At 44.1% G+C, this 19,198-nt stretch overlaps 2 protein-coding genes across 2 annotated transcripts in view; both read left to right on the top strand.

Moving 5' to 3' along the window:
- TRPC4 (transient receptor potential cation channel subfamily C member 4) overlaps positions 1 to 19,198 on the top strand; it is a 345,635-nt gene that overhangs the window by 152,701 nt on the left and 173,736 nt on the right. The window lies entirely within an intron of this gene.
- On the top strand, positions 17,852 to 19,190 carry LOC137545644 (putative nuclease HARBI1). Its single transcript, XM_068267100.1, has 2 exons — positions 17,852 to 18,187; positions 18,381 to 19,190. Exons 1-2 carry the CDS (start codon positions 17,882 to 17,884, stop codon positions 19,188 to 19,190), a joined length of 1,116 nt encoding a protein of 371 aa, XP_068123201.1. The 5' UTR covers positions 17,852 to 17,881.

Below are 19,198 nucleotides of genomic sequence, written 5' to 3'. Positions count from 1 at the left end.
TTATGAAATGCTCTTGTAGTTGGCAGAGGAAAGCTTTGTTTATTTGTATTATGGATGGAATTTTAAATACAGATAATGTACAGTGTATATATTCATCCAAAATATTATTTTCATTGTGTATTTATATAGAGTTGATATTGTCTGCAGTATCTTACAGAGTAAATGAAAATTCAGCTTTAAGTGAGCAACTGTGGTTACCCACAATGCATCACTACAGAATGTGCAAATTCTCTCTTTGTTGCATGTTGGGTTGATGTGGCACTGTAAAATGTATAAGCTATAGGCTACCTATACACCAGCAGTTCTGGGTGTAAGCCTGGCTTCAGGGGAATAAAGAGATAATTTGCATATCCAGGAGTGATGCATTATAGGAAACCACAGTTGCTAACTTAAGGAGGAACTCCAGTGAAAATAATGTAATAAAAAAGTGCTTCATTTTTACAATAATTATGTATAAATGATTTAGTCAGTGTTTGCTAATTGTAAAGTTTTTTTCTCCCTGATTTACATTCAGACATTGATCACATGGTGACATTTTTACTGCTGGCACTAGGTCATGTCACTGGAGGGAGATGGTGTTGCTTTTTTGGCAGTTGGAAACAGCTGTTAATTCTCACAATGCAACAAGGCTCCCACAGTGCGATGTCAGTACCTCAGTAGCAAGAAAAGTTCATATACGCTCTGAACCCCCACGCATCATACTAGTCAGTGCAGGATCAGGCAAGCCAAGCCATAACGAAATAGATATGCACAGAAAGATCCGCAGTACAGACCAGGTTGAAGTAAAAGGCTGATAGGTTTATTCGAAAAAATCCACAGACATGCAATAAAATCACAGGATGATCCTGTGATTTTATTGCATGTCTGTGAATTTTTTCGAATAAACCTATCAGCTTTTTACTTCAACCTGGTCTGGACTGCGGATCAGTGTTGCCAACCTTTCAAAAAAAAAAATGTACTGACAAAGATCTAAAAATTTACTGACAAAGGAATTTTTTTACTGACACAAACCCTGCGTGCGCCGCACCCAAAAAATAGGCGTGGCCATGTAATAGAACATGGGCGTGGTCATGGGTGGAGCCATATATACATGAACTTAGCAGTGGTGTAAGTGGGCCTGTTCAGCAAAAAGTTTGCTGTAGCCCCCCTTTCCTACAAAAAATGATGCTCACAAGAAACACTCGCCAGTGTAATGATCTGCTCAGCAGCCTGTGCAGGCAGGCAGCCTTTTGACCACTGTTCAGGTCTGCATTCTGCAGGTCTCTGGAAGAGAGACCTTTTGTCAGTTTTTCAGCTTGCTGTTGCTGAGGAATTTGCATACGTTTGTCATGCAAATTGCCTAGCCACATCCCTTGTAGACCTGCTCTATATATACCATGTGATATCACAGAACTTGGCTGGTCATAAGAGTTAGATCCTGTGTGACACTCGCCGGGAGTGTCAGCCTTGCTCTTTGTTGAAGATTAGCCTAGAGTAATCCCTGGAAACTGCACTGGGCAGGTTTCCTTAGTGCAGTTAGGATTGCTTATTGTTTTGTTTGTCTGTTGTGATTGTCCTGTCCCAGCGGTGGTCGACAGGAAATCGTTCTGTGTGTCTGGGTGCTAACTGGAACAGTGGTTGTTACTGGTAGTCCCTTCTGATCTGTTTACCTGGATCGCACTAGCATCCTGCGCTAGTGCTGTGGATCCTTCTGTTCTGCTACTCTGTACCTGGATCGCACTAGCATCCTGCGCTAGTGCTGTGGATCCTTCTGTTCTGCTACTCTGTACCTGGATCGCACTAGCATCCTGCGCTAGTGCTGTGGATCCTTCTGTTCTGCTACTCTGTACCTGGATCGCACTAGCATCCTGCGCTAGTGCTGTGGATCCTTCTGTTCTGCTACTCTGTACCTGGATCGCACTAGCATCCTGCGCTAGTGCTGTGGATCCTTCTGTTCTGTCTTCCTGGATCGCGCTAGCCACTTTCGCTAGTGCTGTGGATCTTATCGTTCGCTTATTCATGTTTTCGTGTGTCTGTCTTGTCTGCTACGAACGCTTGCTGGAGGCTCGGTGAGGTAACCGTTATGCAAGCGCTCACGTCCTCTGTTTCATGTTTGTCTGTCGGTGGTTAGTTAGGCGTGTTTTTCTCTATTGTGCTTATCACGTGGAGACCGCGCATAAACGCGTGCACTGTTGTGAATGAGTGCGGTGTTCGCGTTTAGCTAGCGTTTGTTATTTTCCGTATCTCCTTATTGTATGATTTGCTGTGCCTTTGCTACTCTCGTGCTCTGCCTTGCTGTAATCTTGTGTCACGTCTGGCGATCGCACCTCTCGCGATCGCGTTCCTACTTCATATCTGCTGTGGTGTGTGCACCGTCGCGGGTTGGCGACTAGTTTGGTGCACACACATACAATCTGTCTTTGTGCTCATTCTCAATCACCTCTCTTGCGATTGCGTTCCGTCCCTTCATGCAATTCCTGTCTGGTGTGTGTGGTAGGGCAGAGGAGCTGTTCCTCTGCACTCCACAGCTCCCCCTGTCGACAAGAATTTCCCTCTACAGGTGCATTGCACCTTCTGCTGGGTTTCCGCAAATTATACGTTTGTGGAGGATTTCCGCAGTGTCAGCGTACACATCTTGTGCGCTGATAACGGAGAGAATTCCACAATCGTTACAGCCAGGAGCATTGTGCGCTCACGTGGTTCCCAATAGAATTGTACTGTGCCGTGAGCACACACACAGCGCTCCTGTTGATGGGAGCACAATCAAGGAGGCCCACAAATTCCAAGACTGGGCATGTGCAGTAGCTGCAACTAGAGCTCTAGTCGCAGCGCTTTTAGAGCAGGCAACAAGTAAGCGACCCAGGGGACAATGAGGGACCTGAAAGACTACAGTGTGCTGGAAGAAGCCCCAGGTAAGTAAAACATCACCTTTTTTGGTGCCAATTCAGTGGTACTTTAATGCAGATTACATTTCTTTCCACTATCTGAACCTGTGGCTTCTTCCTGACCCCTATAATCCATATGTTTCCCTGGTGTCTATCTGGTCTGGTCTATTCTCCAGCAGTCAGCTCTGGTAAAGGACTACTGCACATGCGCAGCCCTGGCCGTGCACCTCCTTGGTTGCGTTCGTGGCCAGGAGCATTCTGTGCCTTAGTATTTACAAGCTTTAACTAACTTTGCAGGTGCAGTACGCTGCTCGCCACAGGAATGTGACCAAGGAGACGCATGGCAAGGGCCACGCATGTGCTGTAGTACCCTACTGCTGGAGCTGACAGTGGTTATTGACAGAACGGCTCGGGAGAACACAGAGAGGCTTACAGGAGGAGACCCCAGGTAAGTATATATGCTTGCATGTGCGCCATCTCAGCAGGCACCAGTGAAAGGAAACTTAAAGGGAATCTTAAGTCAAATAAAGTCAAGTCTTAAGTCAAAAGATTTTAGCTTACCTGGGGCTTCTTCCAGCCCCCTGGACTTCTATGCCCACAACGTCCTCCTGATACCCTCTGGTCAGCGGTGGCAACCCCACTGCGCATGTGCAGCCCCGAGCTGCGCGCACCCTAGTTGCGCTCCTGTGGCAGGGAACGTTCTGTGCATATGCAGTACACGTAACTCACTACTGCACAGAACACTCCCAGTGCTGGGAGTGAAACCAGGGTGCGTGGGGCTCAGGGACACGAATGCACAGTAGCCACTGGCTGGCTGCGACAGGCCAGCTTTGTGGAGGTCGCCACGGCTGGCCAGAGAGTATCAGGAGGACGTTGAGTGTTACTTGATCCATCTTCCTACCATGATTACAAAACCAAAGGTGAATCCCAAAGGACCGCACCACACAACCGTCTATGTGAATATTTAATGAGCTTTATTGTACTATAATTACACAAACCATTAAAAACAATTAAAACAATGAGCCCCAGGTGGACACAATGTAACAAAGCCAATAGCTACAATGTATGATAATCAAAAATTATTGGTTAAATGATTAAATAAATACAGCCCAACCCCTTGCTCACAACCACAATAGTTCATAGGTAAAAAACAGAGATGAGAAAGGGACATGTGCAAAGTGCATATAAAGTCCACTCCTGGACTGGAATGAACCAGAATAATAAAGTGCTTGAAGTGATGAAACAGCGCTGTAAAGGGTATTAATGACCCCAAGGGTAAGTGATGCAGTGACAGGGAGAAAAGAGGAATATGCGTGAAAGGCAAGTGAAAGAGGTCCGACGGACCGAACAGCAAAGTGTGCCAGAGAAGACTCACCAAAGTCGAGAACTGGAGGAGAAGGGGCTGTGTCCGCCTGGGAAATGTGCCTTCGTGATTCGCCGCATATAGCGGCTTCTACCGGGCATTCCGAGCCGAGCTTTATTGAACTGGTGCTGCCTATTTGTTTGTGTTACCATCTTCCTACCATGGGAACACGGAGCGGCGCACGACAGGCATGAACGAGAAATCGTGGGTTGCAAGCAACATCACAACAAAAGTCACATTGTGGGTATGTGCCTTTAGGGTTAATAGAAATTAAAGGATACCAGAAGGAAAAACAGGTAGCAGGCATATACTGTTACCTGTCCTGATGCCCGTCGCTCTCCCCATTCACTTCTCAGCCCCTCATAACTCACCTAAAAGGCCCTGGGATCCTCATCTGGTCTGCTGGGTTGAACTTGACTGCATAGTGTGCTGTAGGACACCAGCAGCGTGACCATCGCCTGTGCAGTCGAGTTTGACCCAGCCAACCAGAAGAGGATCCCGGGGGCTTTCAGATGAGTCACCGGGAGGGGGGAGATGGGCTGAGAGGCAGGGCCGGGCCGAGGCATAGGCTGGAGAGGCTCCAGCCTCAGGGCGCAGTGTAGGAGGGGGCGCAGAATTCATTCAGCTGTCATTCCTAATTGTGTTTGAAGCAGAAATAAATAAGAAAAGGGGATACATGGCAGTGACTGCAAGCCAGATAACTAGAGATTAAGGTGTTGGGGAGGTTGTGAGCCCTGTGGCGCCTCCTAGTCTAATAGCAATGAGTGTGTGACGGCTGGGGTGGGAGGGATGGAGGGGCGCACTTTGGTGTCTCAGCCTTGGGTGCTGGAGGACCTTGTCCCGGCTCTGCTGAGAGGAGAACGAAAGGGGGGACTGTTAGCAGTAGGCATCAGCACAAGTAACAGTATATGCCTGCCCCCCCCCCAAACGTTTTGACCTCTAGTGTCCTAAAGGAGAGGGGGAATATACTGCCCCCCCCCCCCCAAATGTTTTGACCTCTAGTATCCTAAAGGAGAGGGGGGAAAAAGCTGCAGGAGGGGAGCTGACTTAAAGGAGTTGTCAGGCATATTTGAATAAAATAAACGCTACTTACCGGGGACTTCCTCCAGCTCCAAGCTCCCAGGACCTCCCTCACCGCAGCTCTGCCCGCAGCCGTTTGCCGGAGCTCCGACCTGGTCCCCGGCGATGACGTCAGAGCGACCTGGAGGTCGCTCTGCACTGCGCGATCGGCGCTGTCAATCACCGCCACGTGGACCGGAGCGGACTGTGCAGGTGGTAGTAGCTCTGTGCCTGCGCAGTCCGCTCCGGCCCACGTGGCGGTGATTGACAGCGCCGATCGCGCAGGCGCAGTACAGGGCGACCTCCAGGTCGCTCTGACGTCATCGCCGGGGACTGGATCGGAGCTCCGGCACACGGCTGCGGGCAGAGCTGCGGCGAGGGAGGTCCTGGGATCTTGGGGCTAGAGGAAGCCCCCGGTAAGTAGTGTTTATTTTATTCAAATATGCCTGACAACTCCTTTAACAAGCTGACCCAGGCTATGGCTGGAGCATCTATGCCCATAAAAAGGCTCCCTTCCCCCCTATGATTCCTGTGTGCAGTCTCCCTGTAGACCAGAGGGCTAATTAGGACGGTGAATGTAGCAGAAGAAAACCAGGGGGGAGAGACTCACATGAAGAGACTGTTCCTGCCTGTCCCCAGGGAGAGAGAACTGCTTTCAGCACGTGGGACAAGGCAGCCAGCAACTACAGACAACTGGAGAGGAGTGTACAGAATCATTCAGCACAAATCTTTCTGTGCTGGGACTGTGGGACGCTGCTCTGGCTGTGGCTGGCACTCCTGATGCTGGATGGCTGGCTGCACTGCAAACACATGAGCTCTGACCTGTCGACCTGTCTCCCTGTCTCACGTTCCTCCTTTGCTTTGCTTGTGAGAGAGAGGTGGAGGCGGGCCCGGAGCCTGACTGGCAGAAAGGATAGAGGAGGCTGGGAGGGACCAAGGCTGGAATCTGGGCTGCGATTGGCTGGCTGTACAGAGAGAGGAGACTGACTGTAATCTCTGTCAGCTCTGTCTCTGCTGTGAGGAAAGGACTCCCCGGCTGGAAGCCCCGCCCCCGCCTGTGTATTTTTACGGACAGCTACGGATTTCACGGGCAGGGAAAATTGATACATTTTTTACTGACAATCCGTAAATTCACAGACGGTTGGCAACACTGCTACGGATCTTTTTGTGCATCTGAGTACCTCAGTGTTGTGAGGTGCTGACATCACAGTGTGGGAGGGGTTTTACCACAAAATCAGCCATACAGAGCCTCCTGATGATCCGTTTGAGAAAAGGAATAGATTTCTCATGGGAAAGGGGGTATCAGCTACTGATTGGGATGAAGTTCAGTGCTTGGTTACGGTTTCTCTTTAGAGCTAATTTAAGAAAGCAAATTACACTGAGCATTGTATTGTAGTAGGGCTTTTCAGTCTCTTTTAGTCCCCTATACTTTTTTAGTGGTTTAGGGTCATCCCAAGCTGTTTTGGTATTGTAGAGTAAATGATCATGACACTAAGGCTCTTTTCACACTGTAATAAAATGCATTTATATTTAACTAGTGACCTTAGCCCATTTAAAAATGGGCTAGGTCTGTCACTGCTCATCCGCTGCGCGCTCACGTGCCCACGCACGCCCCTCACGCCGTGCAAACGCCAGCCTCTCCTGGCCCCCCGCCGCGTCATTCCCCCAGCTCTCCTCAGTGTCTCTGCCTCCCTCCCTGCACATGCGCACAACAAAAACACACACACACAAGGACATGTGATGCAGAGACACTTGCAATTTATTAGGTAGGATTGGTGCTTATACCCTGGTACCTTACTAGTGCAGCAATAACCATCAGAATAATTTAAAGTATGCAGTGGGTCAACGGACGTGCAGTCACACATGCGGTGCAGGTATAAGTCTATGGACTGTATGCTGCAGTATTTATTATTATTTATTTATTTATTGTATTTATAAAGCGCCAACATATTACGCAGCGCTGAACATTAATTAGGTTACAGACAATATTTAGGGGTGACATACAGCAATATGACAATACAGGAATACAAGAAAACCAGATCACACACCATAGTATGAGTACCAGGTAATGCTTAGTCAGTCACTGGAGGGGAGCATGGAGATTAGGCAAGTTAGGTTCACTCAGATGCATAGCATGGGTTCACAGTAATGGAGGTGCAAGATCAGGTAGGACATAAAAGGAGGAGGACCCTGCCCAAAGGCTTACAATCTAGAGGATATGGTATCTGTATGATAAACGTTGTGTTGCTATGCTATTTTTCTGGATGCGCATCATAAAGGGGATAGTATGAACATACCCTAACTATGCGTAAGAGGAGCTCACAATATAATCCCTACCATTTCTTTTATTATCTCACTGTCATAAGGGAATTTTTTTGGGGGGGAACAAATTAACCGATCAGAATGTATTTGATACAAGGGAGGAAACTGGAGTATACTGAGCAAACCCACAGAAACAAGAAGAGAACAGACAAATTTAAATAATGATCAGTGTTGCTTGCAAATTTTCGCCAGTCATTTTTGTATCGAAAATGCTATTTTTAATTTTGAGAATTTTTTTTTAAAAATAGCTTGTATTTTTGCATTTTTGGGTTTTCAATGAAAATGTAAAAAAATCTATATTTTACAGTGAAAAGCACACAAAAAAGCGGAAAAACACATTTTTGAAAGAACAAAGAATAACGAAACTTATTTTTGCGAAAATGAATGCTAAAAGAATATTGGCAATTTCACTCATCAGTCCTCACTGATAATGATCAGACGTTTGATTGAATTAGCCCCATGCTGGTTTCAGGTGGGTGATTCAGACACTACTTATGCATGAAAGTTCTGCAGGACATCCAGGCAACTCGTATTGTTTTAAAGGAAAGAAATGAGGCAGCCTCCATATCCTGCTCACTTCAGGTGTGCTTAAATCATGGCTATAGTCAATCGATTCTCGGCCCAGACTGGACTCTTTGGCCGAATTAACAATAGCACGTGTACATAGGTTAAAATAGCAGTTTCTCACTGAGGTCTACACTAAAGTTAATTGTCTTTTTATTTTGGATAGTGAAGAGAAGAAGTGAAATAGCTCTGATTTTTTTTTTTTATAGCTTTCTTATGTTCCGGGACACCTCACTTCCTGCCCCTCTGAAAATTTGCGCTAATGCAGAATGTGATCTGGATCTAAAATGTTCATCATTCACACCAAAACAGGATTTAATAATAAGCATACCTCCCAACGTTGAGATGAGAAAGAGTAACACTTTAAAACACGCCCATGTCACACCCCTAATCGCGCCCCCTAGCCACACCCCTAGCAATGCATACCACTAAAAATTCATAAGCAACAGATTTAATTTTAGAATTCAAACCACACTAGTTCTTTCTATCATCACTGTTTTTTCTTTATATTAACATTTAAAATTAAGAAATATATCAATTTAAAAAATGGGAATAAAGTTCAGAGCCAATTAAATACATTTTTCAGAAAAAAAAAACAAATATTTTCACAAATCTGTACATCAGTCCTGAAAGAGGGACACATGAGGGAGAAAGAGGGGCAGGGGGATTTGGTTTCCAAAGAGAGACTGCCCCAGTTGGGAGCTATGGATAAGGCTTCAGTAAAGAATTTTTTTATGTATAGCCCTGAGGTGCAACCTCCCTCCTTGAGTACTCCTCTTATTCCTGTTGTGTCTCTGGGACAGGAAGTAAGGGACAACTCCCTATCAAACATGCAATAAGTAATCCTTATCCATTCCACTCTATCTTGAATTTAAAAAAAAATACATTTTTGCTGGAATTCTGCTGCTTTAAAGTGTACCAGAGCTGAAATAAATAAAACATTTTATACATACCTGGGGCTTCCTCCAGCCCCATCTGCTCCGATCACTCCCATGCCACTGACCTCCGCTGTCTGCAGCTTCGGGAACTGGGTCCCGTCACTTACGTCAGTCGTGGCCAGCTACACAGGAGAAGTGTGCCCCCTACATATCTCTCCAGCAGCTGCTGGAGAAATACGCAAACAGCGCACTTCACTTATGTCAGACTGGCTCCGACTGACAGAAGTGACGGGACCCGGTTCCCGAAGCTGCGGGCAGCGGAGGACACCAGCGTGGGAGCGATCGGAGCAGATGTGGCTGGAGGAAGCCCCAGGTATGTATAAAACTTTTTATTTATTTCAGCTCGGAGTCCCTTTAAAGAATAAGATGTTTACTTTCTTAAATCATGAGAGGAGTACAACAAGCCACAAAAGAAAAGAAAGTCTTCCTGTATGTTGGCTCTGTATATCGATCCCAGTTTTGAATTAAGCTTGCATAACATGCCTTCCCCACGGGTTTCTGAATGAGTAAAGCAAAATAAATCTTTAATGAGTTCTGATGCAGAACAAAGTATATTTGGCATTTTTTTTGCCATGTTTTGTTCTCACCAATAAATATTTCATTCAGAACTCTTGCAGCACTAGTGCCTACAAGTAGCTCTGTTGAGCAATGTAATAAAAAATAGTTAAGAAGACAAACTTTATTTATAAACAGTAGATACATACTGGGGTTTGTTTAATTTACTACCAGCCACCACGTATATAGGGCGTGTGGGTGGCTGTCCATTGTCATCCACATCGCTGAATATATACAACAGCTGGCTTCCACCACTGTGCGTATCACACGGGACCCGCCTGGCACTTTACTGTAGCTCTGAAGTAGCAGAGTGGCCAATCAGCACTCGACAGGTCACATGATCACAGAGATCATGTGATCACTGTGATTATAACAATGAAGGAGAGCTTCACAGACAGTGCTTCATTGTGCCTCTCCTCCCAGAAATGTATTATGGGAGCCGACTTTACACTGTAGCCGGGTTCGGTAGCAGAGCAGCCAAACGGCGCTCGGTGGGTCACATGTGAAGCAGGTCTTTTTGGCGCACGCTCCTATACTATATACTATAGAATGAAGCATGGTGCAAAAAAATCTGCTTTGGGTTTTCAGTTCTCTAACAGTGTGACCAAGGCATTAGTATCTCATATCTCCATGCACAGGAGAAGTTGATTAATATGTTTTAGGACGTATTTTGTGGCCTGAAAACAGCAAGTGGGCATAATGTACTTTCAAAGTAGCATGTTTGCATAAAACATTGAATTTTAAAATTTTACCCCATTCTTCCAATTAAATTTGGAAAAAAAAACAATAGAAGGCCGAATTGTTAATTATACCCCTTGTTAAATAGGTTGTATGGTCTAGTTTTCTAGATTAGGGTCATTTGATGGGATATTCAATTGCCTTGTACCTTTTGCCCTGCTATAAATGAAGTATGGTGAAAAAAGAAGAACAAAAAACCTTGCTTTGCATTTTTAGTCTTCCGAAAAACAAATACATACACTTTTTCCTGTGACATCCAGCAATACCAAAATGGAAATAAATACACAAATGTGGTGCCTCTACACTCAAAAGATATTGAAAAAATAGGTTTTGGAAAAAATACATTTTGACTCCCATTTTAAAAAAAAAATGTGTTGCATCAAAGTGAAAAACACATTTTTTATATTTGATTAGTTTTTATGCATTTTTTTTGTGTGTGTGTGTGTGTGTGATCAAATGTTTAACATTAGAAAAAAAGCCCTACCCGTCCTGAAAAAATAAATAAAAAAATACCAAGATTTTCTATCTTGGACAAAGTACAGCTGAATCATATGCTGTGAAATTGTAACACTTCCAAAGGCAAAAAATACTCTGGTACTGAGAGCTGCTTTTACTGACAGTAGCAAAGTTATTAATACCATTCTTCTAGAAACCGAGGTGTGTAATAATACCATTGCCACAAGAACTCATCCTGTTGTGTAACCTCACCCTTCTCAGCTGCTAAATGCTGATATGTGGCTGCTGTTACTCTAATGGTAGCCGTACATGGTACATTTTTTTCATCCAACCTTACCATTTCTATGTAGTATAAGGGTAAATTAAGTGAATATACTGAAAGGATAATTTAGGCAGTTCCCTTATACTACATAGAAATGGTAAGATTGGATGAAAAAATTGTACCATGTATGGCCACCATTAGATACTCTACATAATTGCTCTGTGTACCATGGGGCTTATTTATGGCCCAGAAGAGTTGATTAAATGTCAGTCTTCATTTCCTAATCATAGGTAAAAAACTGACAGCTGGAACCTGACTCATTTCTCTGGGCAACATCTTCTGTTTTGTATTCTCTTTGCTCTATGACTAATTTAAAAAAACAAAAAACAAAAACAAACCTTAATATTATCTACAAAATGGACACCTATACACTGTAAATGATGCTTACTATGGATATATAAGCTGGTGGCACATGCTAGACTGTGCAGGGCAGGAGTGCCATCCAATCAGTGCTGTGGCCTATTGCCATGGCCAATCGCAGTGGGGCGGGGCAGGAGGGGCACACATACATATAGTGATGAGCAGAAATTATGCCTATGCGTAATTATGCATCATAATCGTAATGTGAAATTTCAAGGAAAAAGCGTAATTAATTTCATATGTAATTGTAAGTATGCGTAATTAAGCATGAATTTAAAGAGACTCTGTAACAATTCTAATGTGCTCTGGCTTACTGCAGCACTTTCTACTATCACAGTAATAAATCAGCTTATCTTTCCCCTGTCGGACTTGTCGCCCTGTGTCTGGAAGGCTGCCAACCCTTCAGTGCTGATCTGTTATGCACGCTCCCCTCCAGGCCCCTCTATGCACACTCCCGTGTGTGTGTGTGTGTGTGTGTGTGTGTGTGTGTGTGTGTGTGTGTGTGTTATTTACATTAGCCAGCTTTTCTCTGCTCTCTTATCTTTTACAAGCTGGATAAATCCTCTGTTGTGAAAGGAGTCACATACTGAGGAATTACAGACACGGGCAAAGCTGTCTGCAGGAAGAAACAATCAGCCTGTAACTCTTCAGTGGGTGAGTGCTGCAGGGGGAAAGAAACACACAAATGATCTCTTGAGATTCAAAAGGAAAGCTGTACACAGCCTGCTTGAGTATGGATGTATTTTCTATGTGTGGACATGCTGTACATCAACCTACTTCCTGCTTTGGTGGCCATTTTGTTTGTTTATAAACAAACTTTTTAAAACTGTTTTTTGACTACTTTTAATGCGGCGGGGAGTGGCGAAATTGTGACAGAGGGTAATATGAGATGTCCCCTAACGCACTGGTATGTTTACTTTTGTGCGATTTTAACAATACAGATTCTCTTTAAAGAGACACTGTAACATCAAAAAGATCCCCTGGGGGGTACTCACCTCGGGTGGGGGAAGCCTCCGGATCCTAATGAGGCTTCCCACGCCATCCTCTGTCCCACGGGGGTCTCGTCGCAGCCCTCCGAACAGCCGGCGACTGTGCCGACTGTCAGTTCAATATTTACCTTTGCTGGCTCCAGCGGGGGCGCTGTGGCGACTTTCGGCACGGAAATAGACGGAAATACCCGATCTCCGTCGGGTCCGCTCTACTGCGCAGGCGCCGGAAACTTGCACCTGCGCAGTAGAGCAGACCCGACGGAGATCGGGTATTTCCGCCTACTTCTCAGAGCGCCTGCGCAGGAGCCAGGAAGGTAAATATTACGTCACCGCTGCACGGAGGGCTACAGCGAGACCCCTGATGGATGGAGGACGGCGTGGGAAGCCTCATTAGGATCCGGAGGCTTCCCCCACCCGAGGTGAGTACCCCCCAGGGGCCGTTTTGTCGTTACAGTTCCTCTTTAAGCGTAATTTATTTGTAATTTTGTGCCGATTTTGGCGGTGAATAACAAAGCCCCCATACATGCTATTGCTAATTGCTACATATGTTAAGGAGAATAGTGGGTACAAGTGAAAAAAATAGTTCAAAAAGACCTTGTAGTTTTTGAGAAAATCGATTTTAAAGATGCAAAGAGAAATGTTTTTTAAACTATTATTTTTCGGAGTTTTCCGCAGAAGCTTGTTATTTCACCAGTATATCTAATTATCTAATATCTCTTCTGCAATCCATAATTCATGATAAACTAATCAGAGGGGTTACGTTTGGCAAAGAGAAATGTAAACTCATTCCGTATGATGACGACATTGTAATATTTCTCACTAATCCCGAGATATATGTCAGATTAGCTGTGACCATCATTCACCAATTTAAAGCTGTTCCTAATAACAAGATAAGTCTTATAAAATTGAAACATCTTATTATAACACATGACTGTAAATGAATTATCAAGATATGCCACTTATAACTTACATTTTCTATCTTAAATAGCTAAGCAGAAAGAGTCCTGGTAACACTTATTAACCACTTCAGCCTTCAGTCGTTTTCACTTTATGCATCCGAGCAATTTTCACCTCCCATTCATTAGCCTATAACTTTATCACTACTTATCACAATGAACTGATCTATTTCTTGTTTTTTTCCGTCACCAATTAGGCTTTCTTTGGGGGGTACATTTTGCTAACAGCCACTTTACTGTAAATGCATTTTAACAGGAAGAATAAGAAAAAAACGGAAAAAATGCATTATTTCTTAGTTTTCAGCCATTATAGTTTTAAAATAATACATGCCTCCATAATTAAAACTCATGTATTGTATTTGCCCATATGTCCCGGTTATTACACCATTAAAATTATGTCCCTATCACAATGTATGGCGACAATATTTTATTTGGAAATAAAGGTGCATTTTTTCCGTTTTGCATCTATTAATATTTACAAGTTTAAAATAAAAAAAAAAAAAATTAGAAATATTTCATCTTTACTTTGATATTTAAAAAATTTAGACCCTTAGGTAAATATTTACATGTTTTGTTTTATTGTAATGTTTTTTTTTGTTTTTTTTTTTGTATTAAACATTTTATTTGGGTATTTTTGGGAGAGTGGGATGTAAGCCATAGTTTTATAATGTAAATGTGTCTTGAGTTTTATTTTTTTCACTTGTAGTTGTAGTTTTACTTTTTGGCCACAAGATGGCGGCCATGAGTTTGTTTACATGACAAATAAGACAAGACAAGACAAATAACATTTATATTGCGCTTTTCTCCTTGCGGACTCAAAGCGCCAGAGCAGAGCAGCAGCCACTAGGGCGCGCTCTATTGGCAGTAGCAGTGTAAGGGAGACTTGCCAAAGGTCTCCTACTGAATTAGTGCTGGCTTACTGAACAGGCAGAGCCGAGATTCGAACCCTGGTCTCCTGTGTCAGAGGCAGAGCCCTTAACTATTACACCATCAGCCAACTGCAAGTAAAAGTTTTATGCTGTAAAGATCACAACTGCATAAAGCATGCAGGGCCGCAAAGGAATTGGGAATACAGAATAAGGATCAGAGACAAGGAACCACTGGCTGCACACCAACAACAAATAGCGACAGTGACCAGTCAAAGAGAAGAGATTTCTCTTTAATTAATCAATATCGCTATTTATTGTCAGTTCGCAGCCAGCAACTCCCTGTCTCGAATCCCCACTCTGCATTCCCACCTCCCTTCCAACTCTGCACACGTCATGCAGCTGGGTTATTTACAGCACAAAACGTTTTACATCATAAAAGTATTTTTTAAGTCTTTTTTACATCTTTTTTTCACTCCATACATAGCAGTGCATCAAGTCTCTAGCAATTAAATAAAGAAGAAAAAAAAAGTAACGTGGAGCAGATTCGAGCCTGGAAAAACCATTCACAAGACGAGAACTTTACCACTGCACTATACAACTGCACTTTATAAAGCTCTGATGATACTTTCTTATTGGCCATTATAAGTATTAGCAATAGCACCATCTAGTGTTAACACTGCATAACGCTAATTAGCTTTTTAAAATGTTCCGATGTTAGGTAAACGGGTTATTTGCATGATGACTTTAAAACGCTACATCACTTAATCGGCCATGCACCTTTTTTCCCGGGGCCTCTTTTGGTTGTATGCGTATTTTTTAGTCTGATGTGCTGTGGGATAGAAGAAGTTTTTCATCACTTTTTGTGTGAGGGAGGTTTAAAACAAATAAAGGCCATAAAAGTGAATTAGCTTTTAACTTCTGCACAGGTTCTTGGCTATTGTTCGGTATTTCTGATTTAAAATAAATATGTACACTCACATTTAAAATGTGTACCCGGGTAAAATGCATTGTAAATGAATGGTAGCTGCAGGGCCGTGCAGAAGATCCTCAAGGGGGTGGTGTTCGAATTTGAAAAAGGGGTCCTATTCAATCAATCAATTGTGCTAAATTGTGTATGTAATATCCCCTCTCCACAAAGCAGTATAAGGTGGTCTTAGCCCCCCCCCCCCCCCCCCCAATCCTTTATAGCAGTATCAAGCAGACTTTGTGTCTCCTTTCAACCAATTCTTTTTGGCTCCACCACCCTCAAATCAGCAGTGATAAGTGCCCACTATTAGACTCACCTATCATTACTGGGTCCTCTGTAGCTCTTGATCAGCACCCACACTTCATTTCAGGCAAAGAAGATGTTGTTGCCAATATGCAGTGGTTGCTAAGCATTAGAAGGTGCAAAATTGCAGTACGTGCCAAAGTGCAGTGGGTGCCCAGATGCAGTGGGTGGTAAGATGCAAAGGTCCAGTTTGTGCTACGTTGCAGTGGGTGCTGAGGTCCCAAACTACAGTCTGTGTCAAGCTGCACTGGGTACTAAGGTCCAGTTTGTATTTGGTTTTATTTGCAGTGGGTGCTAAGCAGTATTGGGTGCTGAATGAGTGGCAGATGGTGATACATGACGTCACTCTAAGCGTAACATATGCTTAGAGCGACGTATGGGGGACGTTACAGCCAGAAAAAGCACAGCGGGGGAGAGCAATCAGTGATCGGACACCATAGCCCGATTCACTAATTGTCAGGCTAACGAACCGCGGCCGGGAGCGCGCGTGCACGTGCGCGATCGGCCGCGGGAGTGCGCAGACGCTCACATGGCCTCCTGGGCGTAGCTACTACGTCCAGGAGGCCAAAGTAATTAAGTAAGCTGAAGTAAGAAGAATTTGAAGGCTGCCATACTTATTTCCTTTTAAACAATACCAGTTGTATGGCCTCCCTGCTGGTCTATTTGGCTGCAGTATTGTCTGAATCACACCAGAATCAAGCATGCAGCTAATCTTGTCAGATCTGACAATGTCAGAAACACCTGATCTGCTGCATGCTTGTTCCGGGTCTATGGCTTAAAGTGTTAGAGATCAACAGGAGAGGATCTGCAGGATAGTCAAGAAACTGGTATTGCTTAACCACTTCAAGGCCACAGACTTTTAAAAACCAGGACATTTTTTGTAAAACAGGCCACTGCAGCTTTAAAGCCAAGCTGCAGGGCCGCACAACACAGCACACAAGTGATCCCCCCCCCCTTACCTTTTCTCTCCACCAACAGAGCTCTCTGTTGGTGGGGTCTGATCGCCCCCCCAGATGTTTGTTTATTTTTTTTACTAATATTTTTTATTTATTTATTTATTTATTTTTATAAATATGTGTATTTTTTTTTTCCAAAGCAAACCTGACAGTAATACCAAGTAATGAGATAAACAATAGGACCTAAAGTCCCAATTAAAAAAAAAAAAAAAGAAAACCTTTTCTGGAATCCCATAGTCTTATTTTGTATTTAAAAACTCAAAAACTGCATTTAAAATGTTTTACTGTATCATTTGAATGACAACAGGTTTTTTTTTTAATGTTTTACAGCCCACACCGACAAATATTGATCTATTGACTGTTTCTATCTGTTCCTTACACTAAAGGGCCATACACACGGCATACATTTGTCTGTAGTTGTGAGGCAGCGACAAACAGACAAGATACAACAGCATATTTATGGCAGCAACAATTCGAGTTTTCGACAGTTGTACACATGTTAGTGTGACAACAGAAAGAGTGAAGACACGACGGAAGCTGTCTGCCACAGACGACTTATAGTAGTAGTACTGTGGTAGCGACTCTGCTGTCTGTAGACTTTCCCACACACGACAGGACACCAACAGACTAAGCGACGGTTTGTGAGACAAAAGAGAGACACAAGAGATTCACCAGTTGAATTGCTCATGCTCAAACATGGCTGTGTCTGCAGATAGTCTTTGTCATTAAATGCACGACATGCCTTCAAGTACCCTTTACCCTCCTTAGCACTAATGCTGGGAATACACGTTTCGTTTTTGCCTTCGTTTTTGCCTTCGTTTCGATTGTACCATTTATACTTATCGAAATAGAAGAAATCGATCGTATGGTTAAAATCACCACCCACGGGTATGTTTTTGCTGTCGATACTGATGGTTTCGTTTTTTCCAGGATCGAAGGGTTGCTTGAAACGAAACGAAACTTCCTTTTTTGGTTTTCGTTTATACCTTCGTTTAGTTTTCGATAGCGATAGGGGCAGGTTATAAGGAGTGAGGGATAGTACTTCCGTGCGGAATATTAATACGCCGGAAGTGTTCCGCAAACAAAAGCCCGATCGGATTAGCGAGCGTGTCATTCGCCATTTTGCAAGCAAGGAGTCAGCATGGATGTGTACGAGCCAGATCGTCTGCAGACCTTTGTTGGACTTTTGCTATTGACTGCAGTAGCTAGGAGAAGGGCGGCAGCAAAGCGTCGGAGGACGAGGAGAGAGAGACGACAATGGTGCAAGAAATGGTTGCTACAACGGGAAGAGTTGGGACACATGGGTCTGATCCGTGAGTTGCGTGAGAACAATCCTGATGACTTTCGCAATTACATGCGCATGTCAGACGCTAACTTTCATGAACTGCTGGAGCGCATCGGGCCGAAGATAACAAAGCAGGACACCGTGATGCGAACAGCTATTACTGCAGAACAGCGTCTATCAGTGACCCTTCGCTACCTGGCTACCGGACGTTCATATGCAGATCTAAAGTTTACAGCTGCCATTTCACCCCAGGCATTGGGTAGAATCATCCCCGAAACGTGTGCTGCTATTGTGTCGGAATTGATGCCCGAGTACGTCAAGGTATGTACTTATGTTTCTGGATTGTGTGTTTTGCGTGTGCTGTCGAGTGATAACTTTTTAAACTGAACGTCAAACTGAAACGCTTGTGCAAATGACAGTGTTTACATTGGCAACCTATTCTGTAGTGATTTTTCTCCTTTGTTACGACATTGTACTTTCAGATGATTAACCATGTATTTCTCCTTATTTCTAGTTTCCTCAAGATGCATCAGAGTGGCAGGCAGTGGCCCATGATTTCCACATGATCTGGAATTTTCCTAATTGTGGAGGTGCAGTGGATGGAAAACATGTGCGTATCAACCCACCTCCCAACAGTGGTTCGTACTTTTACAATTACAAAGGGTTCTTCAGTGTGGTTCTGATGGCGCTTGTAAATGCACGGTATGAATTCATGATGGTGGATGTGGGGAAGAATGGCCGTGTCTCAGATGGTGGTGTAATGGAGGCAACTGAATTCAACCGCCGCTTGAAGAAGAAACAGCTGCAACTGCCAAACAATGATGACACAGTGGAACATCTAAACTTTGTGTTCGTGGCTGACGAGGCTTTTGCTCTGGGTGAGAATCTTGTGAAGCCATTTCCTCAACGTGGACTGGACAAGCCGAAAAGGATCTTTAACTACAGGGTATCGCGTGCTAGACGTGTTGTGGAAAATGCTTTTGGGATCCTGGCACAGCGTTTTCGGGTTTTCCTCACGGCTATCAATGTGGACCCAGATAAAGTGGAGGTCATTGTCAAAGCTGCGTGCACTCTGCACAATTTCCTACGGCAGAAAAACGTGCAACGGTATTGCCCACCGACAATGGTAGACCAGGAGGATTTTGAAAATGGAAGTGTTGTGGCGGCGGAGTGGAGGGCACATCCGGGGATGGTTCCGTTGCACAGCGGTTCCTCACACAATCCCACGTACGAGGCAAAAACCAACAGGGACAAATACAAGGACTACTTTACTGGGTCAGGTGCAGTGACTTGGCAGGATAAAATGATTGCTACAGGAAATTGATGTTCTTA

Source organism: Hyperolius riggenbachi, chromosome 2, assembly GCF_040937935.1.
Source record: "Hyperolius riggenbachi isolate aHypRig1 chromosome 2, aHypRig1.pri, whole genome shotgun sequence".
In the NCBI taxonomy this organism is placed as follows: Eukaryota; Metazoa; Chordata; class Amphibia; order Anura; family Hyperoliidae; genus Hyperolius; species Hyperolius riggenbachi.
This window is presented reverse-complemented; position numbering and strand designations above follow the sequence as displayed.

Excerpts from the sequence above, each read along its gene's own strand:
- LOC137545644 (XM_068267100.1), top strand. The coding sequence starts at position 17,882 with ATGGGTCTGATCCGTGAGTTGCGTGAGAACAATCCTGATGACTTTCGC. Across the intron at positions 18,188-18,380 it reads TGATGCCCGAGTACGTCAAG|TTTCCTCAAGATGCATCAGA; the intron begins GTATGTACTTAT and ends CCTTATTTCTAG.